Here is a 22,487-nt window from a genome sequence, read left to right as displayed (position 1 = left end):
TTATTGAGTGCAGTTGAATTGCTGAGTCCATGAATCATACAGAGGCAAATCAATCCGGTCACTTTCTGCAGTTTTCCTGTCCAGAGAGATCTGTGTCTACTGCAGTGTATGTGTTGCTGTATGTGTGTGCAGCTGCTGTAGTTCTGCTGACAGTGTGTGGAAACCTGCTCATCATCATCTCCGTCTGCCACTTCAAGCAGCTCCACACACCGACTAACATGCTCATCCTCTCTCTGGCTGTGTCGGACTTTCTGGTCGGGCTTTTTGTGATGCCGACTGCATTGATATGGATGATCGAGTCCTGCTGGATGTTTAACAGAATAATTTGTATATGTTATATAATAACCACTTATCTTCTCACAGGCACGTCTATACATAACGTTGCTCTGATCGCAGCTGATCGATACTTTGCCCTCTCTAATCCGTTTCTCTATGCTAGAGCGGTCTCTGTGAGCACCATGTGCTTTGTGGTTTTATGTGACTGGTGTGTGTTGTTCTCCTATAATCTAGTACTTCACATTGTCAACAGAAACTTCAAAAGTGCAGTGATGTGTCCTGGAGACTTTATTGCTTTGGATGAGGTCTGGTCTCTGGTTGATCTTCTGGTTATTTTCGTTTTCCCATGTTCTGTTATAATCATACTGTATGTCCTAGTCTTTGTGATTGTAAAGAAACACGCCACTGCCATTCGAGAGCTTAACGTCCATCCCAGTATCCAGACGCCACAGAATGATATCCCAGTGAAGTCAGAGAGGAAAGCAGCTAAAGTGCTTGGAATAGTCGTCGCTGTGTTTCTGGCTTGTTTATTTCCGTATTTTATTTACAGTTTATTAGGCAAAGCCATTGAAATTGAAGAAGAGTCGTTTCAGAAAGTTCTGATCCTTGTTTATTTAAACTCCACCATTAATCCAGTTATTTACGCCTTGTTTTATCCGTGGTTTAGGAGGTGTGTTAGACTCACTTTGACTCTTCAAATATTCAACACGGATTCTGCTCTGATGAGTGTGCTTTAGTGAATGAATTGGGTGTTGCTGTTGGCACTGTACTGCATATTTGTGGGCACTTAGTTGACTGCATTTGCACATTAGTTGTGCTCAGAAAAGGCGCTTGGACTGCCATCATATTCTAGTACACCACACAGCATCCTCTGATCTCCAAAAATCGATGCTCTTGGTTCTACAGCTTTAAAATCAAACAACTTCATTTGATTCAACCCCATTAATGGTGCAGAAGCAGTGCATCTATCTGATCTGCTGAACTCTGAGATTATTCTAGTTCTAGTCAGTTGGTCCTACCAAAGGCTAAGACTAAACTTGAACGTACTCTTCTGTATCTAAAGGTGTACCACAAGGTTCAATTTTGGGTCCAGTCTTATTTAATATCTACATAAATGATATAGCTACCTCTGCTTCAACCTCAGACTGCAAAATTCACCTTTATGCAGATGATACAATTTTATATTGCTCAGCTGATTCTATTCATGCTGCAACAAGAAAATTACAGAGCTCATTTAATGCTCTGCAGGTGGCGCTATATAAGCACAAACTAGTTTTAAATGCCACTAAAACTAAGTTCATGCTGTTTTCCAGATCTTTTAATACTGATTTTAGTACTGTAAATATTACTACCCTGGCAGGATCCACTATTGAGAGAGTCACGGAATATAAATACCTTGGCATATGGCTGGATGATAAACTCAGTTTTAAACCACACATTAATAAACTAGTCAGTAAATGCGACAGAAGCTGGGTTATTTTTATAGACCGTCCTGTTTCCCCATGCACGCCAGATAAAGACTAGTTGAAACAGCTTTACTATCAGTGCTGGACTTTGGCCACGTTATCTATAAATATGCTCCCTCCAGCTCTCTCAAATTACTGGACCCCGTGTATCGCTCTGCCCTGAGGGTCATCACTGGAGATCTGTACAGAACTCACCACTGTGAGCTGCATGGGAAAGTTGGGTGGCCCTCTTTAACGGTACGAAGGGAAACACACTGGTTGATTTTTATTTATAAGACACTCCGGTCATTCGCCGGAATACATCACTTCACTGATGAATACAAATAACAGTAATTATCAGACTCGCTCTAGTAACTGGATCAGCTGCCAAGTACCAAGAGTTTTTACTGAACTGGGAAAATCTGCTTTTAGTTACAGCACCAGCTGGAATTCACTACAGGAAACACTAAAACTCAGGTCACTGGCGTCACTCAGTCATTTTAAACTTTTAATATCAAACCACCTACAGACAGCCTGCACCTGTTTTACTTAATTATATTTATTCGTAACTTTTATTTTTGTATTAGTTCTCCTTAGTTTTTTATCTCTTTTTATTTATTTATTTATTTCCTCTCATTTTATTTTAAGTTTTTATGATTACTTTTTAAATTTGTAATATTGTACTATTACTTTACTCATTTCTTATCTATTTCGAGCTTAATTTCTTACCATTTAAAATCTCAAGTTCTATTTTTATCTACTTGTATCTTTTATTCACTGTTATTTTAAATTTTCTTTTAATTTAAAATGATTAAATGTAGTTATTATTTTCTTTGTCATGTCAATCCCTGTTTTTGTAAATGCTCGGCTACATTGAAAATGAGGGTTGCCCTCAATGTACTTCCGAGTCAAAATAAAGGTTGATTGATTGATTGATTGATTGCTCTTAAATAGAACCAGATGCCGCAGAACATTAGGAAAAGCCAATGAAAACATTTCTATCTGAGCAGCTTTCGTCTCCGTTTAAAACACTGCACTTCATTCTAATTCAAATTTCATTTTGATTTTTAATGATCCTGATTCATTTTTAACTCACTGATTCTTCTCTATTAAAATCTGCTGTTGAAAGAGTTGCACTGGCTGCCTGCGTCATCCAGGGTAGATTTCAAGGCTCTGCTACTAGTCTTTAAATCTCAAAACAGCCCTAAAGCACCGCTTATATCACAGAGTGTCTGTTTATGTTTCACGTATGCACGTAATCTGAGATCTGCAGATAGTGGCCTTCTGCGAAGCACAGTATACATAGCTATGCTGACGACACCCAGCTTTACATTTCTATTCCTTCTGAAGGCCAAGACTCTGTACACAGACTGACCAGCTGTGTGTCAGATATTTCTCACTGGATGTCACAAAATTTTCTACCATTAAATCATGAAAAAACTGAATTAGTGATACAGAAACTTGGTTCTTCAGCTTTATATACCAAACCTGAAGTAGGAAACCTGGGTGAGATCTTAGACACTGAGCTCAGTTTTAGCCCACATGTAAACATGGTCAAGCAGCTGTTTATCGTTTGAGAAATATCACTAAAGTAGCTCTTATATATATGTGTGTGTGTGTGTGTGTGTGTGTGTGTGTGTGTGTGTGTGTGTGTGTGGGCAGGACCCCCATGGACCCTCTCAGACCAGGCACTATTTGGGTGGTGGATCATTCTTAGCAGTGCAGTAAAACTGACGTAGTGGTGGTGTGTTAGTTGTGTGTTGCGCTGGCCCAAGTGGATCAGACACAGCAGTGCTGCTGGCTAACAAAGTATGCAGAGAAACAGGTGGACTTCAGTCAGAACTCCAAAGTGTACCTATATAGTGAGTGGAGCTGAACTTCAACAAACATAAAAACATTAGGGTGTGTTCAAAACATTTTAGGACGAAAGAGCGGCGAACGCCATCGCCCTGCACATGAGCAGTGACCAGTGGTGGTATGAACATGGCAATGTTTACATGGCTGTAAACGCAGCATTAAACATCTTGGTACTATTCAGGCTTCTAATGATAGATTTATACACATGCAAATCATCTGAAAATACTGCACTCAACAAGTGATTCGCTGGTGAGATGGTGCTATGGTGCTGCCAGCATGTAACCAGAAGAATTCAGACGGGCGGTTAAAGAAGTGAAATGCATGCATTCAACCTGACATGGTCTGAATTTCAGGGACCACAGTGGATGATCATAATGTGTGTGCTTGAATAATGACGTCCAGCAGGTTCGCTGTTTTAAATCTGCAGCAAAGTTACAGATTAAGCTGTCATAAATGTCTGTTTCACTTGAAAGGATGTAGTCTATAGGCCATAAACATTAAAAGGCACTGGAAAAAAACAATGTTCCCAGGCTCCACCCAGTAATGCATATGCATCATGCTGTAAGCATAACGAATTAACATGGGCAACCTGTCAAACACATAAATATCACAGCTGCTTGTCGTTCATCCTGCAACTTCTTTTTCATGGAGATGGACTACTGCTTCTCAGAAGATCCCATGACCTGAACTACTTCAACTGCTGAATCCATGAATCATTCGGAGCTTAACCAAACTGACCACTGCTTACATTCTTCCTGTCCAGAGAGGTCTGTATCTGCAGTGTATGTGTTGCTGTATGTGTCTGCAGCTGCTGTAGTTCTGCTGACAGTGTGTGAAAACCTGCTTGTGATCATCTCCGTCTGTCACTTCAAGCAGCTCCACACACCGACTAACATGCTCATCCTCTCTCTGGCTGTGTCGGACTGTCTGGTCGGAGCTCTTGTGACACCTATCGCGTTAATATGGATGATTGAGTCCTGCTGGGTTTCTAATAGAGGTTTCTGTATAAGTTTTGTACTAACAAACTATTTTCTTAAAGGCACATCTATATATAATGTTGCTCTGATCGCAGCTGATCGGTATTTTGCTCTGTCTAACCCGTTTCTCTACACCAGAGCGGTCTCTGTGAGCACCATGTGCTTTGTGATCTTATGTGACTGGTTTATATTGTTCTTCTATAATCTAGTCGTTCACTATTTCAATAGAGACCTCAAGGGTTTAGTGATGTGTCCAGGAGACTGCTTCCTTCTCTTCGGTGAGGTCTGGTATCTGGTGGATCTTGTGTTTGTTTTTGTTTTCCCAATTGCTGTTATAATCATACTGTATGTTCAAGTGTTTGTTATTGCAAAGAAACACGCCACTGCTATCAGAGAGCTTAATATTCAGACGAGTACGGAGACGTCAAAGAGGGACATTTCGATGAAATCAGAGAGAAAAGCAGCTAAAGTGCTCGGGATAGTTGTGTTTGCGTTTCTGGCTTGTTACTTTCCATACTTTATTTACACTTTATTAGGGAGGGTAATTGAAGTTGAAGTAGCATCATTTCAAAAAGTGCTGATCCTTGTTTATTTAAACTCCACTATTAATCCAGTCATATATGCCTTGTTTTATCCGTGGTTTAGGAGGTGTGTTAGAGTCATTTTAACCCTTCAAATATTCAAAAAAGATTCTGCACTGATAAATGTTCTTTCTTAAGCTATAAGCTCACTAACAGTTGTAGTGGGAAACACTTTTTTGGCATGTATTTTTTATTTCTGTACTTCCATATCGCTGTTGTCAGTAAAAAACCTCATATCTTCATTTTTGTCGTTTTTCAGTTTTTGACATAATTTCAAAATAACTGTTATTCTTTACATTGTGTGTAAATTTCAAGGTAAATGGACCAAAGGAAACGACCTAGAATGATTTGGAAAAATACCTGGTTTCATTGACTTACATTAAAAGTAAAGTAGGTTTTCTTCTTCTCCTGTAAAGTTACAGTTTTGGAGATACTTCAGATTTTCTTCTGAAAACAGCGATATGTTATTTATACTTAATTTATCAAGTTTATTATACTGGAAATGGGAACCTTTATGGATGAAACAGGTCTCACAATCACATAAGTTCATTTAACCTGATCTTCAAAAATGTAGTGGAATCAAGAGATGAAATTGTTTATTTTTATGTGGCATGTATACAACTGAATGGGAATTTGAGGATTTGGTGTTCCATAATTTCACACTTCCACAATACTCCTTTCATAAATACCTGTCATTGTGGTCTTCAAGAATCTAGTGGAGTTACCATGGTGAGGTGTAGTTCTCTCAGTGTAGGCTGGTCCTTCATGCATTCATTCACTCAGTACCTATTTTTTCTGATGACTCTCAGAGACTTCAGTTACATTGTGAATATTTAATATTGCCATTGTATTGTAGCAGTAACAGAAACTGGAGCATAAAACACACACACACACACGCACACACACACACACACAGACACGTATTTTCTAAGCTGCTTCTCCCTCAGGGTCGCAGGGTGCTGGAGCCTCTCACAGCTGTCAACAGGCGGAAGGCAGAATACACTCTGGACAGGTGGAGCATAAAACAGAATTATAAAATGACTGTGACCAGCTCTGCCTTAGGGGCTCTGATTTGGAACTATCTTTGCTCTACATACACCTGGCCCTAACGGCACTTTACAGGCTCTGAACATTTATTCTCAAATTCACCCACCAAAACAATGTTATAAAATACCACCTGTCTGATGGAAAAGCAGAAGAAATAACACATATACACAACTTAAGCTACAACAGCAGTAGCAAGTGGACACTTGGCATTATGGCTGAATGGCAACCGTCACCGTGATGCAGCTGTGTTTGGCATTGGAGAGAAGAGAAAACAGCTTGCTGCCCATATTGACACAGGCTCATCACTGTCATTGCTATGTCCAGGTGTTCTCCCCCATCCCAAGAGCAGAACACTTGACAACAGTGAAGCAAAGCACCCCTGTCAGCACTGTCAGCAAAGTATCATGTGAATGGTTGAGAAAACAGAAGGAGTTCAGCCGCATCAAGGATGACCCCTGCCACTGTATTAATGGTATGTGTCAGCCAAGTTTGGTGCTGCAGTGCCAAGGACAAAGCCCAGAAAGAGAACTGGGGGCACCCACTGCCAAGAAGCATGCACCCCGAGGCACTTGTGCTGTCTTGGACAATCAACAGAAGAGGACTCTGACAACAGAGAGGCCACAAAATGAGGGAGACACCCCAGAGGCTTTATTCAGGCTTTTTGAGTTGCTAGGACAGCTGCATGGTGAACATAGCAGGTGTGGCCCTGCAGAGTAATACTTGGGGTGCACCACACTCCCAATTAAAAACACAGATCTTGCTGTGCTGATACCTTCAGTGCTAGGTTCCATCTGCCACCATTACAGGATACTTTGACGCCATGCAGGTACCAGACATGTGCAGAAGGTCCTGAGCAATCAAGGTCAGCCCCTGGGTTGTCATCAGCAAGTGCTGGCTGATGTCAGTCGGCAACTTGAGCCAACAACAAGCCAAGCAGCAGGCCCATTTTTCTCAGCTCTTAGCTGTAATTAACAACATCACTGCTCAGCTGTGACACGTCACTGTTTCTTCAACAACTCCTTCAGCTACTCAGGTTGCCGTGGCTAAAAACCCAGTTTCAATGAGTCAGACCCCTACATTCCCTGTGAGTAAGCCAGACAGGTTTGATGGAACCCTTCATAAATGCAGTCTGTTACAGTGCTCTGTGTACTTTCATTCCCCCACTAGTAAACACCAGGCTAAGATTGCTTTTGTTGTTTCACGGCTCTCTGAGAAAGCCTTAGACTCTCGGCCTTTGGATGGTCTCATTTACAAGATTTATCATATGAGCAATTTCTGAAAGACTAAAACTGTGTTTGATCATTCTCATGAGGGATGATCCAATGGAGAACTTTAGTGCAAGCTAAAACAAGGCAGTCACTAAGTGGCAACCTAGGCATTGCAGTTTTGTACACTAGCTGCCACAAGTGGTTGGAATGAACAAGCATTCATCATAGCACTCTTGGCTAGCTCATAGAACACTCTATTCAACTAGTCCAACTACTACAAAAGTGACCCTTGCAGAAGTTCTCTCTGTACACATCTAATCATCAGTTCCTGTTCCAGTCCCAGCTTCAGTTCCAGATCCAGCTCCAGTTCCAACTCCAGCTCCAGCTCCAGCTCCCAGGCAAGTGCTTGTTCCTGCTCCAACTTCCGTTCCAGTTCGCCTCAAGAACCCATGCACTGCAACTCTTCCAGTCTGTACAGAGAGGAAAGGCTTTGTCATCTTTATAGAGGTCTGTCCAGACTCCTCTCAAAGCTGCTGCACTGGATGGAGGACCAGTCGGATTGGATCCTGTTTCCTTTCCGTCACTGAACCTGTTCGGCTAGAAGCTATGTTTTCTACAAAAAGGGTCTTGCCCTTTCTAGTTACAGACTCTTCTGAGGTTGCCCTGATCTTGGGTCTTCTCTGGTTACAAAAACATTACCCACATATCTCATGGTCCTCCCCAAAAATAAAAGTTTGGTCAGATTATTGCTACTCTGTCTCACATTCCCTGTACTCAGAGTCAGTTCTACCACCACTGAAAGTCCCAAACCATTCACATTACACAAATTCTCAAAATATTCTAACCTGCTCAAAGTTTTCAACAAAAAGAACGCCATGTCCCCCTCACCATCCTTACAACCACTCACCAGTGATCCTAGAAGGTGCCTGTGGCAGCAGGGGCATGGTCAAGTGTTGTCTGTCGAGGAGGGCCAGGGCCATAGCGAGGACACAGACTGATTGGCAAATGCTTACACCTGTGGTTAATTGTCTCTCTCTACTAATATGAGCTTCTTTCCCCAGTAGAGAGAAAGAGAGAGACCTGGGAGAAAGTCCAGAGACAATAGTAACTCTGAAGCCTGCAGTAGTGAAGAGCTTCCACTCACAGCCTAGCGTTCCTTTTGTTTTTATTGTATTTTCAAGAGAAAGAATAAATGCTCACTGCCTGTTAACATCGCCGCCTCTATGCTCCTTCTTCCCCTCGCTGCTCAGGGTATCACAGTGGTGCCGAAATTTGGGAAGGAGCATCAAGATGCCATGGAAGCCTCTCAATTGGCTGAAATTGTCAGTTCACCTGCCCAGATTCAGGACAGTCAACATCAGGCCCTCCTACAGGTGTTCAAAGAACAACAGACCCACTATGAGGCCCTCATAAAGGGGCAGGAGGAAGAGGACCAAAAAGTGGTCTGGAGCCTGCTGCATTCCACCCACACTCCAAGGACCATCAGTGGGATAAGGAAGACTGAGTAGTCTGACTACTCCCCCTGCTCGCAGGGGAAGCCCAATTGGCTGCTCAACAGCTTCCAGTGCGGTCACAACTGGACTGCAGGGAGGTGAAGAAGGCCATTCTTCAGCGAGTCCCCAGAACCCCAGAGCGGCACCATATTGTTTCCGGACCTTGACCCTTCAAGAGTTCATCCAACCCTTTGTATTAGTGCAGCAATTCCGGGACTCCTGTAGGGAGATGGCTTTTGGCTGAAAAACGGGACTGCAGTAGTGATAGTGCAGTAGTGAAACTGATAGACCTAGTGGTTCTGGAAGAATTCATAGCCCATTTACTAGAAGGAACTGCTACTTGGGTTCAATGCCACCACCCCAAGTCCCTAGAAGAGGCCACCAGCCTGGCAGAGGCTCACCTGGTGGCATACATGGTGGCACAAACACTCCCGCAGCCAAGTTCTCCCACTCTCTCAGCCCTTCCCTCTCCCAGAAAAAAATGTAGGGAGGCAACTCCAAAACCTTTGACCCGTACACAAAATAACCATATGGGCTTGGGAAGAATGTCTCTCCTAATCTTCTCTCTCCACAGGTGATGTCAGCCAAGTACATAGGAGATGTGCTAAAGCCTGGGCTGGTATGTTAAAGGTCATTTACAGGACCAGTGTCCTGTCCTGGAAGTGGGTACACTGGTCCGGTTCCCCCCGCTCTCCTCATGCCACCTAGAGCTACCATATTTGGATGTACCAAATACCAGTGAATATTCAGGAGGGTACATATCAGTCCTTGGTGGATTCTGGTTGTGATCACACCATAATACATCAACACTTGATTCAAAATGACACACTGGAAAATGCTTTTAAGATAAAATTGAGGTGTGTTCACAGGGATGTATATGAATATCCACTTGTGTTCATCACTACTGAATTCCCGGAAGCAATTTTGGGGGTTAGTGAGGGTTGGTGAGGGAATTGACAAAAGATGGTTCCCATAGTGAGGAATGGGTTCGAGCTGTACAGCTGCAGTGAGAGATGAGCTTCCAGTGCTGTCACACACTTCTACAGACCCAACTTTATTGGGGGTGGAGAATCAGATAAGGAAGCCAGTCTCAAAAGGAGGGCTTCCCTCTGGAGCTCAACCCTTGGGATTCCCCTGGGGGATGTCCCCCTGGAGCAGTCATATTACGACACTCTGAAGCATGCCTTTGGTCAAGTGACAGCCATTGACTTTCAGAGACTTGAACAAGAAAGGTTGCTTGCATAACCTTATTTTTGTGTAATAAAGGACAAGGTATACAGAGGGACATGGGATACTCAAACAGAAGAGGTTCCAATTAGTGGTTCCAAAAAGCTGTAGGGAAATGCTTTTCAATGTGGCTCACAGTAACCCTATGGCTAGACATTTTGGCCAGGAGAACACACTAAACCAGCTAACAGTTTGTGTCTACTGGTCAGGCTTTTATGCCAATGTACACAAGTCGTGTGAGGCTTTTTGTGAATGTCAACTAGTTAAGCTCCCAGCCATCGCAAAAACACCATTGTGCCCTCTCCCCTTAACCAAGGTCCCCTTTGAGAGAATTGGCATGGACCTCATCAGGCCGTCAGAGCAGCCTGCACAGGGGTACCGATTTGTATTGCATAACATCTTAGCACTCAGTGTTGCGGAGGCACTATTCCGCTTCATCTCTCAAAAAGAGGTTTTGATGGGTCAGGGCACAACTTTTATGTCACGCTTTATGATAACGTGGGTGTTCAGCTTCAGGAATTTACAGTGAGAGAAGAAGTCCTGGTTTTACTTCCCACATCAAACTCAAAATCGCTCGCCAAGTGGCAAGGACCCTTTGAGGTCACATGATCAGTAGGATAGGTCAACTATGAAGTGAAACGATCTGACAGGGTGATTCACTACAAATACATCACCTCAACCTTCTAAAACCATGGGGAGAGGTGGTCCCTGTTGCTCTGGTGACAGCTGGAGGTACACACACACACACACCCTCTAAGCCGCATCTCTTTCTTGCTCTCGGAGGGGGGGGTGATGAAGCATATCCCAGCTGTCATTGGGTGGAAGGCAGGATACACCCTGAACAGGTCGCCAGTCCATCGCAGGGCCCGGAGGTAGCCAAAACTTAAATTAACTCCGGTCCCATGTGGTGGCCTGCTCGTGCTGTCCTAGAAAACAGAGATTGCTAAGCTGAAAACCGAGTTTTTTGGATATTTTTCACATCTTGCAGGCCAGACCATGCTCATAGAGCACCACATTGAGACCCCTCAGGGCACGTTTGTATGCAGTTGCCCAAACACAAGACAAAAAAAGTTTGTAAAGACCTGGAGGTGGATGCTCGATATGGGAGTAAAAAAGGAGTCAAATAACTCATGAAGCAGCCTGATGGTGTTTGTTTCCAAGCCCAACAGAACTGTTCGGTTCTGTGTCGATTATATTTGACACTGTATTTAACCTGAGGATACTGGCAGATTGCCTTGACTCTAGTATCTCGTGAAAAGATGTCTTTCTCCACACCTTTTGGGTTATTTGGAGCCCTGGCCACGTCTCATGGACAAAATCCTACACCCCCATGTTGTGTATAGCAGCAGCATATGTAGAATCTGAGGGCAGTTCTTAGGTCTTTGAGGTGGAGAACTGTGCTATTGGATGGGTGGAGGTACGGTATCTGGGCATGGACAGGTGTAAACCTAAATTGATAAAACCACAGCAATTGCCACCTGTCCAAGACCTGCCCTTACACTTGCCTGATTTTCTCTCAGTTTTACCTTACAGACAGACACGTTGGACAGGGGGCTGGGATCAGTTCTGTCCCAGGAGGTGGACCAGTCAGGACTGTAAGCTCTCCCTGATCCGTAAGCTCTCCCTGAGAGAGACTAAATACAGCACCATAGAAAAGGAATGTCTGGCCATCACATGAGCAGTTCTCACCTCCTGGGTCCACCCTTCACTCTCTGTTCGGATTATGCCCCCCCCCCCCCCCCCCCCCCCTCCAATGGATCTACTGCCTGAAGGATGTTAACGCCCGGATCACCCAATGGTATCTTAATGGTATGCAGCGCTTTAAGTTCCATGTCGTCCACAGGTCGGGGGCTCAGATGCCAGTGACAGACTTCATCTCCTGTCTTGGGTGGGGGTGGGGGGTGTCTGCTGCTTATTTGTATCAAGGAAGGAGATGAATGGAAAACTGAATTTATCACCAGCAGGAGCAGTACGAGTATGCTGTGATGCCTTTCGGCCTCTCTAACACCCCCTCTGTCTTCTAACTATTCACCAACGATGTCCTAATGACATCACAGGACATGATAGGGAGATTCATGATCACTTATATTGATGATATCATGACCTATTCTCCATACTATGATGCATATGTCCAACAAGTCCATCACGTATTACAATGCCTATGACAAAAAAAACAAAAAACAGCCTGTTTGTCAAAGGAACTTGATGTCTGGCAGCAGAAAAAGCCTTTCCGGATCATAAACTTGCTTTGACCTCAGCCCAAGCCTATTCTCCTTCTTTCAGGGCAACTCTCTTCCATGTGTTGGGGTATTGATGATGAGATAAGCAGAACACTTGAAAGAGTTAATGGTCCTGATACCTCCTTCAGATTGTTTCACTACAGTGCTCACAGTTGTTGATCGTTTCTTGATAGGTATAAAATTCATCCCATTGAAATCTCTTCCTAATGCTTTAACATAGCTCTAGCCTTGAATCAACATGTTTTCCACAATTTTGGCATTCCAGAAGATATCATTTCAGATTCAGATTCATATTCAAAACTCCTAAACTTCAACAAAAAACAAACTATTACAAACATCAGTGTGTGTTCAAAACATTTTAGGATGAAATAGTGGCTAACATCATTGCCCCGCATCATTGTCCATTGGGCCTACAAGCCGAAGTCAAAGTCAGAAAAATAAAACAACACAATACACTTTAAAATTGTAATACTTCGTTTTCTTTAAAGTGTTTTAATGGACTAAAGAAAGTACTACCTTCAACATACTGAACGATTTAATTAGTTGCTGTGGTGCTGGCAGGACGTAACAAGAAGGAGTTTAGATTGGAGCTTAAATAATTAAAATGCATGTACCCAACCTGACATGATTTAACTAGGCTGAATGTCAGGTACTACAATGAATCATCATAATATTTGTGATTCTGCAAACATTTAATTGTCCTAAATATCTGTTTCATTTGAAAGGATATAATCTATGGCCCTTGACATTAAAAGGTACTGGAAAGCAATGTTCCCAGGCTCCACCCATTAATGCATATGCATCATGCTGTAAGCATAATGAATTAACATGGGCAACCTGTCAAACACATAAATATCACAGCTGCTTGTCGTTCATCCTGCAACTTCTTTTTCATGGAGATGGACTACTGCTCCCAGGAGAATCTCTCAGAAGAACCCATGAACTGAATCCATGAATCATTCGGAGCTTAACCAAACTGACCACTGCTTACATTCTTCCTGTCCAGAGAGGTCTGTATCTGCAGTGTATGTGTTGCTGTATGTGTCTGCAGCTGCTGTAGTTCTGCTGACAGTGTGTGAAAACCTGCTTGTGATCATCTCCGTCTGTCACTTCAAGCAGCTCCACACACCGACTAACATGCTCATCCTCTCTCTGGCTGTGTCGGACTGTCTGGTCGGAGCTCTTGTGATCCCTATCGCATTACTATGGATGATTGAGTCCTGCTGGGTTTTTAATAGAGGTTTCTGTATAAGTTTTGTACTAACAGCCTTTTTTCTTAAAGGCACATCTATATATAATGTTGCTCTGATCGCAGCTGATCGGTATTTTGCTCTGTCTAACCCGTTTCTCTACACCAGAGCGGTCTCTGTGAGCACCATGTGCTTTGTGATCTTATGTGACTGGTTTATATTGTTCTTCTATAATCTAGTCGTTCACTATTTCAATAGAGACCTCAAAGGTTTAGTGATGTGTCCAGGAGACTGCTTCCTTCTCTTCGGTGAGGTCTGGTATCTGGTGGATCTTGTGTTTATTTTTGTTTTCCCAATTGCTGTTATAATCATACTGTATGTTCAAGTGTTTGTTATTGCAAAGAAACACGCCACTGCTATCAGAGAGCTTAATATTCAGACGAGTACGGAGACGTCAAAGAGGGACATTTCGATGAAATCAGAGAGAAAAGCAGCTAAAGTGCTTGGGATAGTCGTGTTTGCGTTTTTGGCTTGTTACTTTCCATACTTTATTTACACTTTATTAGGGAGGGTAATTGAAATTGAAGTAGCATCATTTCAAAAAGTGCTGATCCTTGTTTATTTAAACTCCACTATTAATCCAGTCATATATGCCTTGTTTTATCCGTGGTTTAGGAGGTGTGTTAGAGTCATTTTAACCCTTCAAATATTCAAAAAGGATTCTGCACTGATAAATGTTCTTTCTTAAGCTATAAGCTCACTAACAGTTGTAGTGGGAAACACATTTTTGGCATGTATTTTTTATTTCTGTACTTCCATATCGCTGTTGTCAGTAAAAAACCTCATATGTTCATTTTTGTCGTTTTTCAGTTTTTGACATAATTTGAAAATAACTGTTACACTTTATGTTGTGTGTAAATTTCAAGGTAAATGGACCAAAGGAAATGACCTAGAATGATTTGGAAAAATATCTGGTTCCATTGACTGGAAATTACTGGAAATGAGAACCTTTATGGATGAAACAGGTCTCACAATCACATCAGTTCATTTAACCTGATCTTCAAAAATGTAGTGGAATCAAGAGATGAAATTGTTTATTTTTATGTGGCATGTATACAACTGAATGGGAATTTGAGGATTTGGTGTTCCATAATTTCACACTTCCACAATACTCCTTTCATAAATACCTGTCATTGTGGTCTTCAAGGATCTATTGGAGTTACCATGGTGAGGTGTAGTTCTCTCAGTGTAGGCTGGTCCTTCATGCATTCATTCACTCAGTACCTATTTTTTCTGATGAGTCTCTCAGAGACTTCAGTTACATTGTGAATATTTAATATTGCCATTGTATTGTAGCAGTAACAGAAACTGGAGCATAAAACAGAATTATAAAATGACTGTGACCAGCTCTGCCTTAGGGACTGTGATTTGGAACTATCTTGGTTCTACATACACCTGGCCCTAACGGCACTTTACAGGCTCTGAACATTTATTCTCAAATTCACCCACCAAAACAATGTTATAAAATACCACCTGTCTGATGGAAAAGCATATATTTCAGTGTTTCAGTCCACAGAAATGTATTGTAGACTACAGTTGTCATGGCTTAAAACAAGCTGACGCTTCCAGCTGTTAAACAGAAAAAAACCCAATGTAATGGATGAACGCTTGAGTATTCAAATTATTTGGGCCAGCCCTAGTCATACACACACTTTACAGTACAGTAACATATAGTATATGACCTATCCAAATGCAGGTGTGAACATCAAAATCATCTCCTTTGTTTTATTTACATTTAAAACAAGATTGTTGAGATTACATGCACCATTCAGCTTAATCCTCTATCCCCATTTCTGCCTCGTATCATACTACCATATTAAACCAGTTCATGAGGTGTCAAAGACATTGTGGCGTCAGCCTCAGAGGCCGTGACTTCCACAACGAGAAGTGCTCTACAATAAACACCAGGGCAGAAGACCAAAGCCAAAGGGGAGGTCACCATTAGCCAAAGGGCATCACCCTCACAGCAAACCAATCCCCAATACAAAACATACCGAGTAAACCTGCACACTAGCACAAAATAACACGAATACCACATACACACAACTTAAACTAAAGCACTGGGAGCCATACTCCGCACAGCCTCAAGTGATCCCTTGGCATTATAAAGCAGTACATGTACATTTTACATTTATGGCATTTGGCAGACACTCTTATCCAGAGCGACTTACGGTTTGATCATTTAAAACAGGTAGATGAAGGTGGTGTTGGGAGTCTTGCCCAAGGATTCTTGGTGTAGTGTAGGGTGCTTATCCAGGCGGGGATTGAACCCCAGTCTCTAAGGCAGAGGTGTTACCCACTACACCAACCAACCACTATGAGTTACTCGTAGATTCACCACCTGAATATGATGACCTATCAATACTGACTGCAGCCCTACAGTGACACTTTGCCGTCTGCCAGGTCAAAAGAGACAGAGGCCAAAGGGAGAGCAGATCAGCCTGTTGGCGGCGGAGCTCAGCACAGTGATTCAACAGGCAAGCTCTGCTTCCAAGAAGGCTGTGTGGTGCTGGAACAGAGCTGGGCGTTATGGCCAAAAATGTTATCACGATAAACAAAATTCATATCAGTCGATAGTGGTACATATCGCGATAAATGTCGAATCATTATTTCTTTCAACTTTGAAGGCTGATTGTTACTCCTGGTTGGTCAATCGCAGTTTTAACCTATCCTTTATGGTCAGAACACCAAACAGTGGAACACTTCCCAGATCTGTCTGGGAGAGTGGCAGCAGCTGGAAAAGCACAGCCGTAGTTTTGGTAATAGTCCTAATTTAAGAAAGAAAACATATTATTCTTAGCTGTCTGGTGACGAGCGCTCAGCTCTCTCATTACAAGTGCAAATAAGTGGCCAACAACAGCGCTAAACTGTTTAGTTTCTCAACTTCAGCAATCATTAGCTGGATCGGTAGGTCCGTGATGAATCACACCACCTTACCGCCATCAGTCCTACCACATCCATGTCAGAGCATTTCACAGTATTCAGACACCAGCCTAGCCTAACAGACATCTGGATCTCTCTATAGTAGTTTGAGGGGTGAACCACAATATATCTAAACACTAGTCAAACCAAAACAAACCACAACAAACAAACAAAAATCAATGATAAAAGGCCAGATTTGCCAAAAGTTGCAGAGGGAAACATTCAATATGCATTTCTAATAGTGATCCAGGGCTATTTCAGCATATTCTGACCTCTTGTTCTGCACTTTATTTGCTGATAGAGCTTTGGTAAAATATTCTTTGCACTACATGCACTAATTTAACCCTGTGGCCTGACAGTAACAGCATTAAGATGCCCTTTTCATGCCTGCAGATGTTCGGCCATTTAGCGCACCAGCACTATTAGCCTGAAATGAAATGTACTTGAAGGCTTGAAAATTCTCTGGGTACCAAAAGGTGACACTTGATCAATAGACATTCCAAGTATGGCAGATTTGTTTTTGACAAAACTTCCACATCACCTGTTGTCATTAAATAGGAAGCAGACACTTCCACCTTTGGTCTTCTTTGTGGACACAGGATCACTTTTCAGTCTGACTACGGAGAATCTGTTCAGCTACAGAGCCAAGTTGGGAACAATCATCAAGCAGGTTTTATAGAGAATGCACATTTGCTAAAATTTTACTGGGCAGGGGAGGCTAGTCGAAGAGTCACCACACAAGGCCTCCGTGCTCACCATGGTACGTTTTGCAGCGGTGCCGCCTGATCTGCTGATGATCTGCTGCCTGAGCATAAAGAATTGAGGTCGACATGTAACAGATTGATTAAAATTTTTAAAAATTGAATTTGAACCATTTGTCTCTGTGTTTTGCACACTATGAAATTAGACCTCTGCATTTGACCCATCCGTTTGGTGAAACACCCACATAGATACACTAGTGAACACGCACACTAGGAGGCAGTGAGTACACTTGCCCGGAGCAGTGGGCACCCCTATCCACTGTGCCCGGGGAGCAGTTGGGGGTTAGGTGTCTTGCTCAAGGGCACTTCAGTCATGGACTGTCAGCCGATGGGATCGAACCGACGACCTTCCGGTCACAGGGCTGGTTCCCTAACCTCCGGCCCTCGACTGCCCCCTCTGCAGGTTAAACAGCCAACTAGAAGCTGATGTGCTCAAAAAACAGGTGACCACAGGTGAAGTCCATGCAAAGAAATCCAAAGAAGGAATCTAAACACAGGTCCGAAACCCATTCCAGTCGAACATCAAGGCAAATGGCAAATGCCAAAACACCAAGAAGGCTAGGAAATGCAGTGAGAGTAAACACACAGAACTTCACAAACAAAGCCTGACCTGTAAGACTGTATAAAACCCATGGATTTACAAAAAACGGTTGCAGGGGAGTAGCAAAAAGCACAGTATGGGAGGAGAGCAACACCTGGAGGCGTGGAGAAGGTTTACAAGACAGTAGTGCATCCTGCTATGATGTATGGTTTGGAGACTAAAAGACAGGAGGCTGAGCTGGTGGTGGCGGAGATGAAGATGCTGAGATCTTCGTTGGGAGTGACAAGGATGGACAAGATTAGAAATGAGCAGATCAGAGGGACGGTGAAGGTGGAGCAGTTTGGAGATAAAGCCAGAGAGGCCAGGTTGAGATGGTTTGGACATGTGTTGAGGAGGAATAGTGGATATATTGGGCAAAGAATGTTGGAGTTGGAGCTGCCGGGCAGAAGGAGAAGAGGTAGACCTCAGAGAAGGTTTATGGATGTAGTGAAGGTGGACATGGAGATGGTTGGTGTGAAAGTAGAGGAGGCAGTGGATAGGGCAAGATGGAGGCAGATGATCCGTTGTGGCGACCCCTAAAGGGAGCACCCGAAAGAAGAAGAAGATTAGAAAAACATCACAAACTCCTGCATTAGAGGGTTATGAGAACCTAAAAAAAAAGATTTTCCATGCTCCACCCATTACTGCATATGCACTACACACTGACTCGGACAGGTTTTCAACCATATAAGTATCAGTGCTGCTGGCTGTAACTCCTGCGTTTTTTTTCTTTTGCTCGTGGAGATAAATGTTGCCTTAACAGAAGAATCTATCATAGCATAATCTACTTCAGTTCTTTCTTTGAGGACACTTTAACTGCTAAATCCATGAATCATACAGAGGTTAACCAAACGGAGCACTGCCTGCAGTTCTATTGCCCTGAGAGGTCTGTATCTACTGTGTATGTGTTGCTGTATATGTGTGCAGCCGCTGTAGCTCTACTGACAGTGTGTGGAAATCTGCTCATCATCATCTCCGTCTGCCACTTCAAGCAGCTCCACACACCGACTAACATGCTCGTCCTCTCTCTGGCTGTGTCGGACTGTCTGGTCGGAGCTCTCGTGCTCCCTATCGCGTTAATATGGATGATTGAGTCCTGCTGGGTTTTTAATCAGGGTTTCTGTGTAAGTTTTATGTTGACCTCCTATTTTCTTACAAGCACGTCTATATATAATGTTGCTCTGATCGCAGTTGATCGGTATTTTGCTCTGTCTAACCCGTTTCTCTACACTAAAGTGGTCTCTGTGAGCACCGTCTGCATTGTGGTTTTATGTGACTGGTTTGTGTTGTTCTCCTACGATTTAGCCGTTCACTATTTCAACAGAAACCTTCAAAGTTTAGTGACGTGTCCCGGTGGCTGCTTTCTGGTCTTGGATGAGGTCTGGTCTCTGGTTGACCTCCTGTTTATTTTCGTTTTCCCATGCGCTGTTATAATCATACTGTATGTCCTAGTTTTTGTTATTGCAAAGAGACACGCCACCGCCATCCGAGAGCTTAAAGCTCAAACTCGGACTCAGACATCAAAGAAGATGACAGACTCTATGAAGTCAGAGAGGAAAGCTGCGAAAGTGCTCGGGATAGTTGTGTCTGTGTTTCTGGCTTGTGTGTTTCCATATTTTATTTACAGTTTATTAGGCAAGGTAATTGAAGTTGAAGTAGAAGCATTTCAGAAAGTGCTGCTCCTTGTTTATTTAAACTCCACCATAAATCCAGTGATCTATGCTTTGTTTTATCCGTGGTTTAGGAGGTGTGTTAGACTCACTTTAACTCTTCAGATTTTTCAAAAAGATTCTGCGTTAATGAATATTATATGAATAATAAATATGAATATTATATGAATAATAAAACTAATATCCCATGGATAGATTTATCTCTCAGCTAAGAATTTGTTCAGAAAGTTACATGCACAGTAATTACACTGAGATGTTCAGCCAATGGCTTTTTATTTTAAAATACATTTTGTAAATGTGTGTGTGTAATATATATATATATATATAAAATTCAGAATCCAACTTTACTAAACTAGAGGTGATGCATGCAATCAGCTGGTTTATCGTTGATATAACTTTCTTTTTCTTGAAAAGTTTTTGTCTTTAAAAGTGTCCTATTATTTTGACACAATTTAACAATCCCAGAACTGTTCTTCAAAAATGCACTAAAAATGTGTCAATTATTCAGTTTTTTCGTCTTTACATAGGACATATAGAACTGAATGGGAGGATTTTGGCATCGTATAAATTTCCCAAAGTAAAAAAAGCGCAAAAGACACGGCATAAATCCCTGAAGTGGCGGTCTTCACAGTTTACCAGCTTACTGAAGTGCACTTGACAGGAATGTATTTGTGAAAATGAGCTCAGCTGGCTTAACCTATTCATCATAACTTCATATGGATACACACCACCTTGTGCTACATCAGTGTTTCCCATGAATTACCTGCACTGTGGCAGCTCACCTAATCGCCTAATCTGTCCCACCGCATATGTTCACACATCTCATAATAACAAACAACACTGCGTTTTGCCCCCGAAGTCAGTCCCCCTTCTCTGCAGGCTGTACATGTGCCCACCACACCCACACTGGACTGCCTGGTCACCAGGCCACTATACAGTGTCCACTGCAGTCATCCACTTGTCCAAACACAATCTTACTGCTGTCAATGTAAGACTGCAAATAAATAATGCCAATGCAGTTTTCAGTGACAGCTAACATCAATCTACTTTGAGCTTGGCTAAGGAGCATTAACGTCAGTGTGTCCGACTCTCGTCTCCTTGCTTTAAGGCAGTGCACTGAATTTGAGGACTTTTATTTTGTTTCTGAGACAGAAAAGTTGACGTCGAACCTGTTAACACATCTGGTAGCGTATTTTTTTTGCCCTTCAGAAAACAACTGCATGCTCTAACCAGAGCTACTGTACTATATCAGCGAGCTCTGAGAATAGAGGCAAACATTTACACAACCTAATGTCCTACACATAACTGCTTTAGCCCCTCAGGGGCAAGTTGGCTCTTCATGTAACATTAGGATTTCTGTAATGTCAACTAATGTGACCTTTTTGCTGTGTCTTCATTCACACCTATACTACCAATATGCATACGATTCAATTACTAAAGTACAAAATAGTTTAGATCAGGGGTTCTCAACCTTTTCCACTCCAAAGCCCACCCGTTTATAACTGTGACGCATAGCGGCCCACAGAACAACTAAAATCAACATTTTTTTGTGTGTGTTTTTTTTCCACAGGAGTAACTGTTTGGTCTCTAGATATGTCTAGCTTTGAAGGTTATAGCGTCTCATTTGAAACAAACCCCACACCAACTCAGTGGTTCAACAATAAGGATAAACTTTACTTGATATGTGCTTCTATGTCAAAGGTTTTTCAGTTTGAGTTAAAGCACGCAGGTCGCTGATGCTCGGCCAAAAATCAAAAGCAGATATTATTTATAGACACTTATATCAGTCCTGCAGCTGATAAAAATGACATAAGTGCAGCGAGAGTCTGTAAAGAGTCAGACGTTAAAACAGGCAGATTAAACTGACAGTATACAGCGCTGACCTGCTGCTGGAAGAAGAGGAAAGCCAGCTCTGTTACTGAATTCCCTCATTTCATCATAAAATGAGTTCACACCAGCAGTGACCTGAACAAGGTTCAGCTGGAAGTGGACAGAGACCTGTGGGTTTTGCCGGACCAGTTCAGCTGTTTGATGCAGACTCTAATACGGGTGGATTAACATACGACAAAACAGAGCAAACTGAAGAAGTTTGATATGTCAGCACAGAACATGGTGGCATCCCAAGGAACCTCTCCGTCTCTGACTAGCTGTCTGTGCTGTTCCCCATGGCTGCATTGTCTCAATCTGATGGCATTTAATTAGCCTGCGACTGCAATGTTTTTACTTCCACATCTCTACCAGCCCACTACAAACTACTGCCTCCCCACTGAGTACAGGCCAGCGGACCACCACAGTGGTCTGCAGCCCACAGGTTGAGAAACCCTGGTTTAGAGCACAGCGCTCTTCATAGGTGTAACCTCTTAATTTTGCTCTTTTAGTGCACCAGTTTGATGCATTTAACTACAAAATATACAAACTTTTCATAGAGGGGATCATGCTCACTGCTTAATTTCCTCTCCCTGACCACTGCTTCCATTACTTCTTCGCAGTAGTCTCTATAATATCTTGCTTTCTAAATGAAAATAGGAATGACTGGTGTTAAAGCAGGAGGACACCGACTTACAGCAGAGTCTCAAACTTTTTTTAGCAACCAAACTTCACTACCTTCTATGTATGTTGTTACTACATGATTTCCAAGTAACCACTCGTGCTGTAATGTGCTGAAGTCTGAGGAAAATATTACACATGCGTACTGAGCAAAAGGCAGACACTTCACACATCTGATTCGTCTGATTTCACGTCACAATGACCATCAACTGAAAGTTGGTCATTTTTTTGAGAGATTTGTCTGAGAAGATTAGACACAGCCTAATCTGTTTGCAAAGAAGGGAGAAAGTCAAAGAAAAATAAATGAAAAAAACTAGAAAAAAGACCACCTGGAAGAGCTGGTCGACCCCAAAACTGCCCCATCAGATAAACAGCACTGAAAGCTTTGATCTCTGAGAGAGAGGAG

At 42.5% G+C, this 22,487-nt stretch overlaps 4 protein-coding genes and 1 long non-coding RNA gene across 5 annotated transcripts; 4 read left to right on the top strand and 1 right to left on the bottom strand.

The window, feature by feature from the left end:
* Positions 1-29: 29 nt before the first annotated feature.
* Positions 30-1,013, top strand: LOC108432827 (trace amine-associated receptor 13c-like). Its single transcript, XM_017706935.1, has one exon. It carries the CDS (start codon positions 30-32, stop codon positions 1,011-1,013), a length of 984 nt encoding a protein of 327 aa, XP_017562424.1.
* A 3,273-nt stretch (positions 1,014-4,286) lies between these two features.
* Positions 4,287-5,273, top strand: LOC108432828 (trace amine-associated receptor 13c-like). The gene has a single exon (XM_017706936.1). The coding sequence runs from the start codon at positions 4,287-4,289 to the stop codon at positions 5,271-5,273; it is 987 nt and encodes a 328-aa protein (XP_017562425.1).
* A 1,526-nt stretch (positions 5,274-6,799) lies between these two features.
* Positions 6,800-8,385, bottom strand: LOC108432829. Its single transcript, XR_001858253.1, has 2 exons — positions 8,299-8,385; positions 6,800-7,861 (listed from the first exon to the last, which is right to left on the bottom strand). It is a non-coding gene; the product is annotated as an uncharacterized LOC108432829 (long non-coding RNA).
* A 4,917-nt stretch (positions 8,386-13,302) lies between these two features.
* Positions 13,303-14,289, top strand: LOC108432830 (trace amine-associated receptor 13c-like). Its single transcript, XM_017706937.1, has one exon. The coding sequence runs from the start codon at positions 13,303-13,305 to the stop codon at positions 14,287-14,289; it is 987 nt and encodes a 328-aa protein (XP_017562426.1).
* A 4,402-nt stretch (positions 14,290-18,691) lies between these two features.
* Positions 18,692-19,678, top strand: LOC108432875 (trace amine-associated receptor 13c-like). Its single transcript, XM_017707001.1, has one exon. It carries the CDS (start codon positions 18,692-18,694, stop codon positions 19,676-19,678), a length of 987 nt encoding a protein of 328 aa, XP_017562490.1.
* The last annotated feature ends 2,809 nt before the right edge of the window (positions 19,679-22,487 follow it).

The sequence above is a fragment of the Pygocentrus nattereri genome, chromosome 4 (assembly GCF_015220715.1).
Source record: "Pygocentrus nattereri isolate fPygNat1 chromosome 4, fPygNat1.pri, whole genome shotgun sequence".
Taxonomy (NCBI): domain Eukaryota; kingdom Metazoa; phylum Chordata; class Actinopteri; order Characiformes; family Serrasalmidae; genus Pygocentrus; species Pygocentrus nattereri.
Note: the sequence above shows the minus strand (reverse complement) of the source record. Positions and strands in the feature narration are given on the sequence as shown.

Bases quoted from the DNA above. Each gene is read 5' to 3' on its own strand.
- LOC108432827 (XM_017706935.1), top strand. From the start codon at position 30: ATGAATCATACAGAGGCAAATCAATCCGGTCACTTTCTGCAGTTTTCC.
- LOC108432828 (XM_017706936.1), top strand. From the start codon at position 4,287: ATGAATCATTCGGAGCTTAACCAAACTGACCACTGCTTACATTCTTCC.
- LOC108432830 (XM_017706937.1), top strand. From the start codon at position 13,303: ATGAATCATTCGGAGCTTAACCAAACTGACCACTGCTTACATTCTTCC.
- LOC108432875 (XM_017707001.1), top strand. From the start codon at position 18,692: ATGAATCATACAGAGGTTAACCAAACGGAGCACTGCCTGCAGTTCTAT.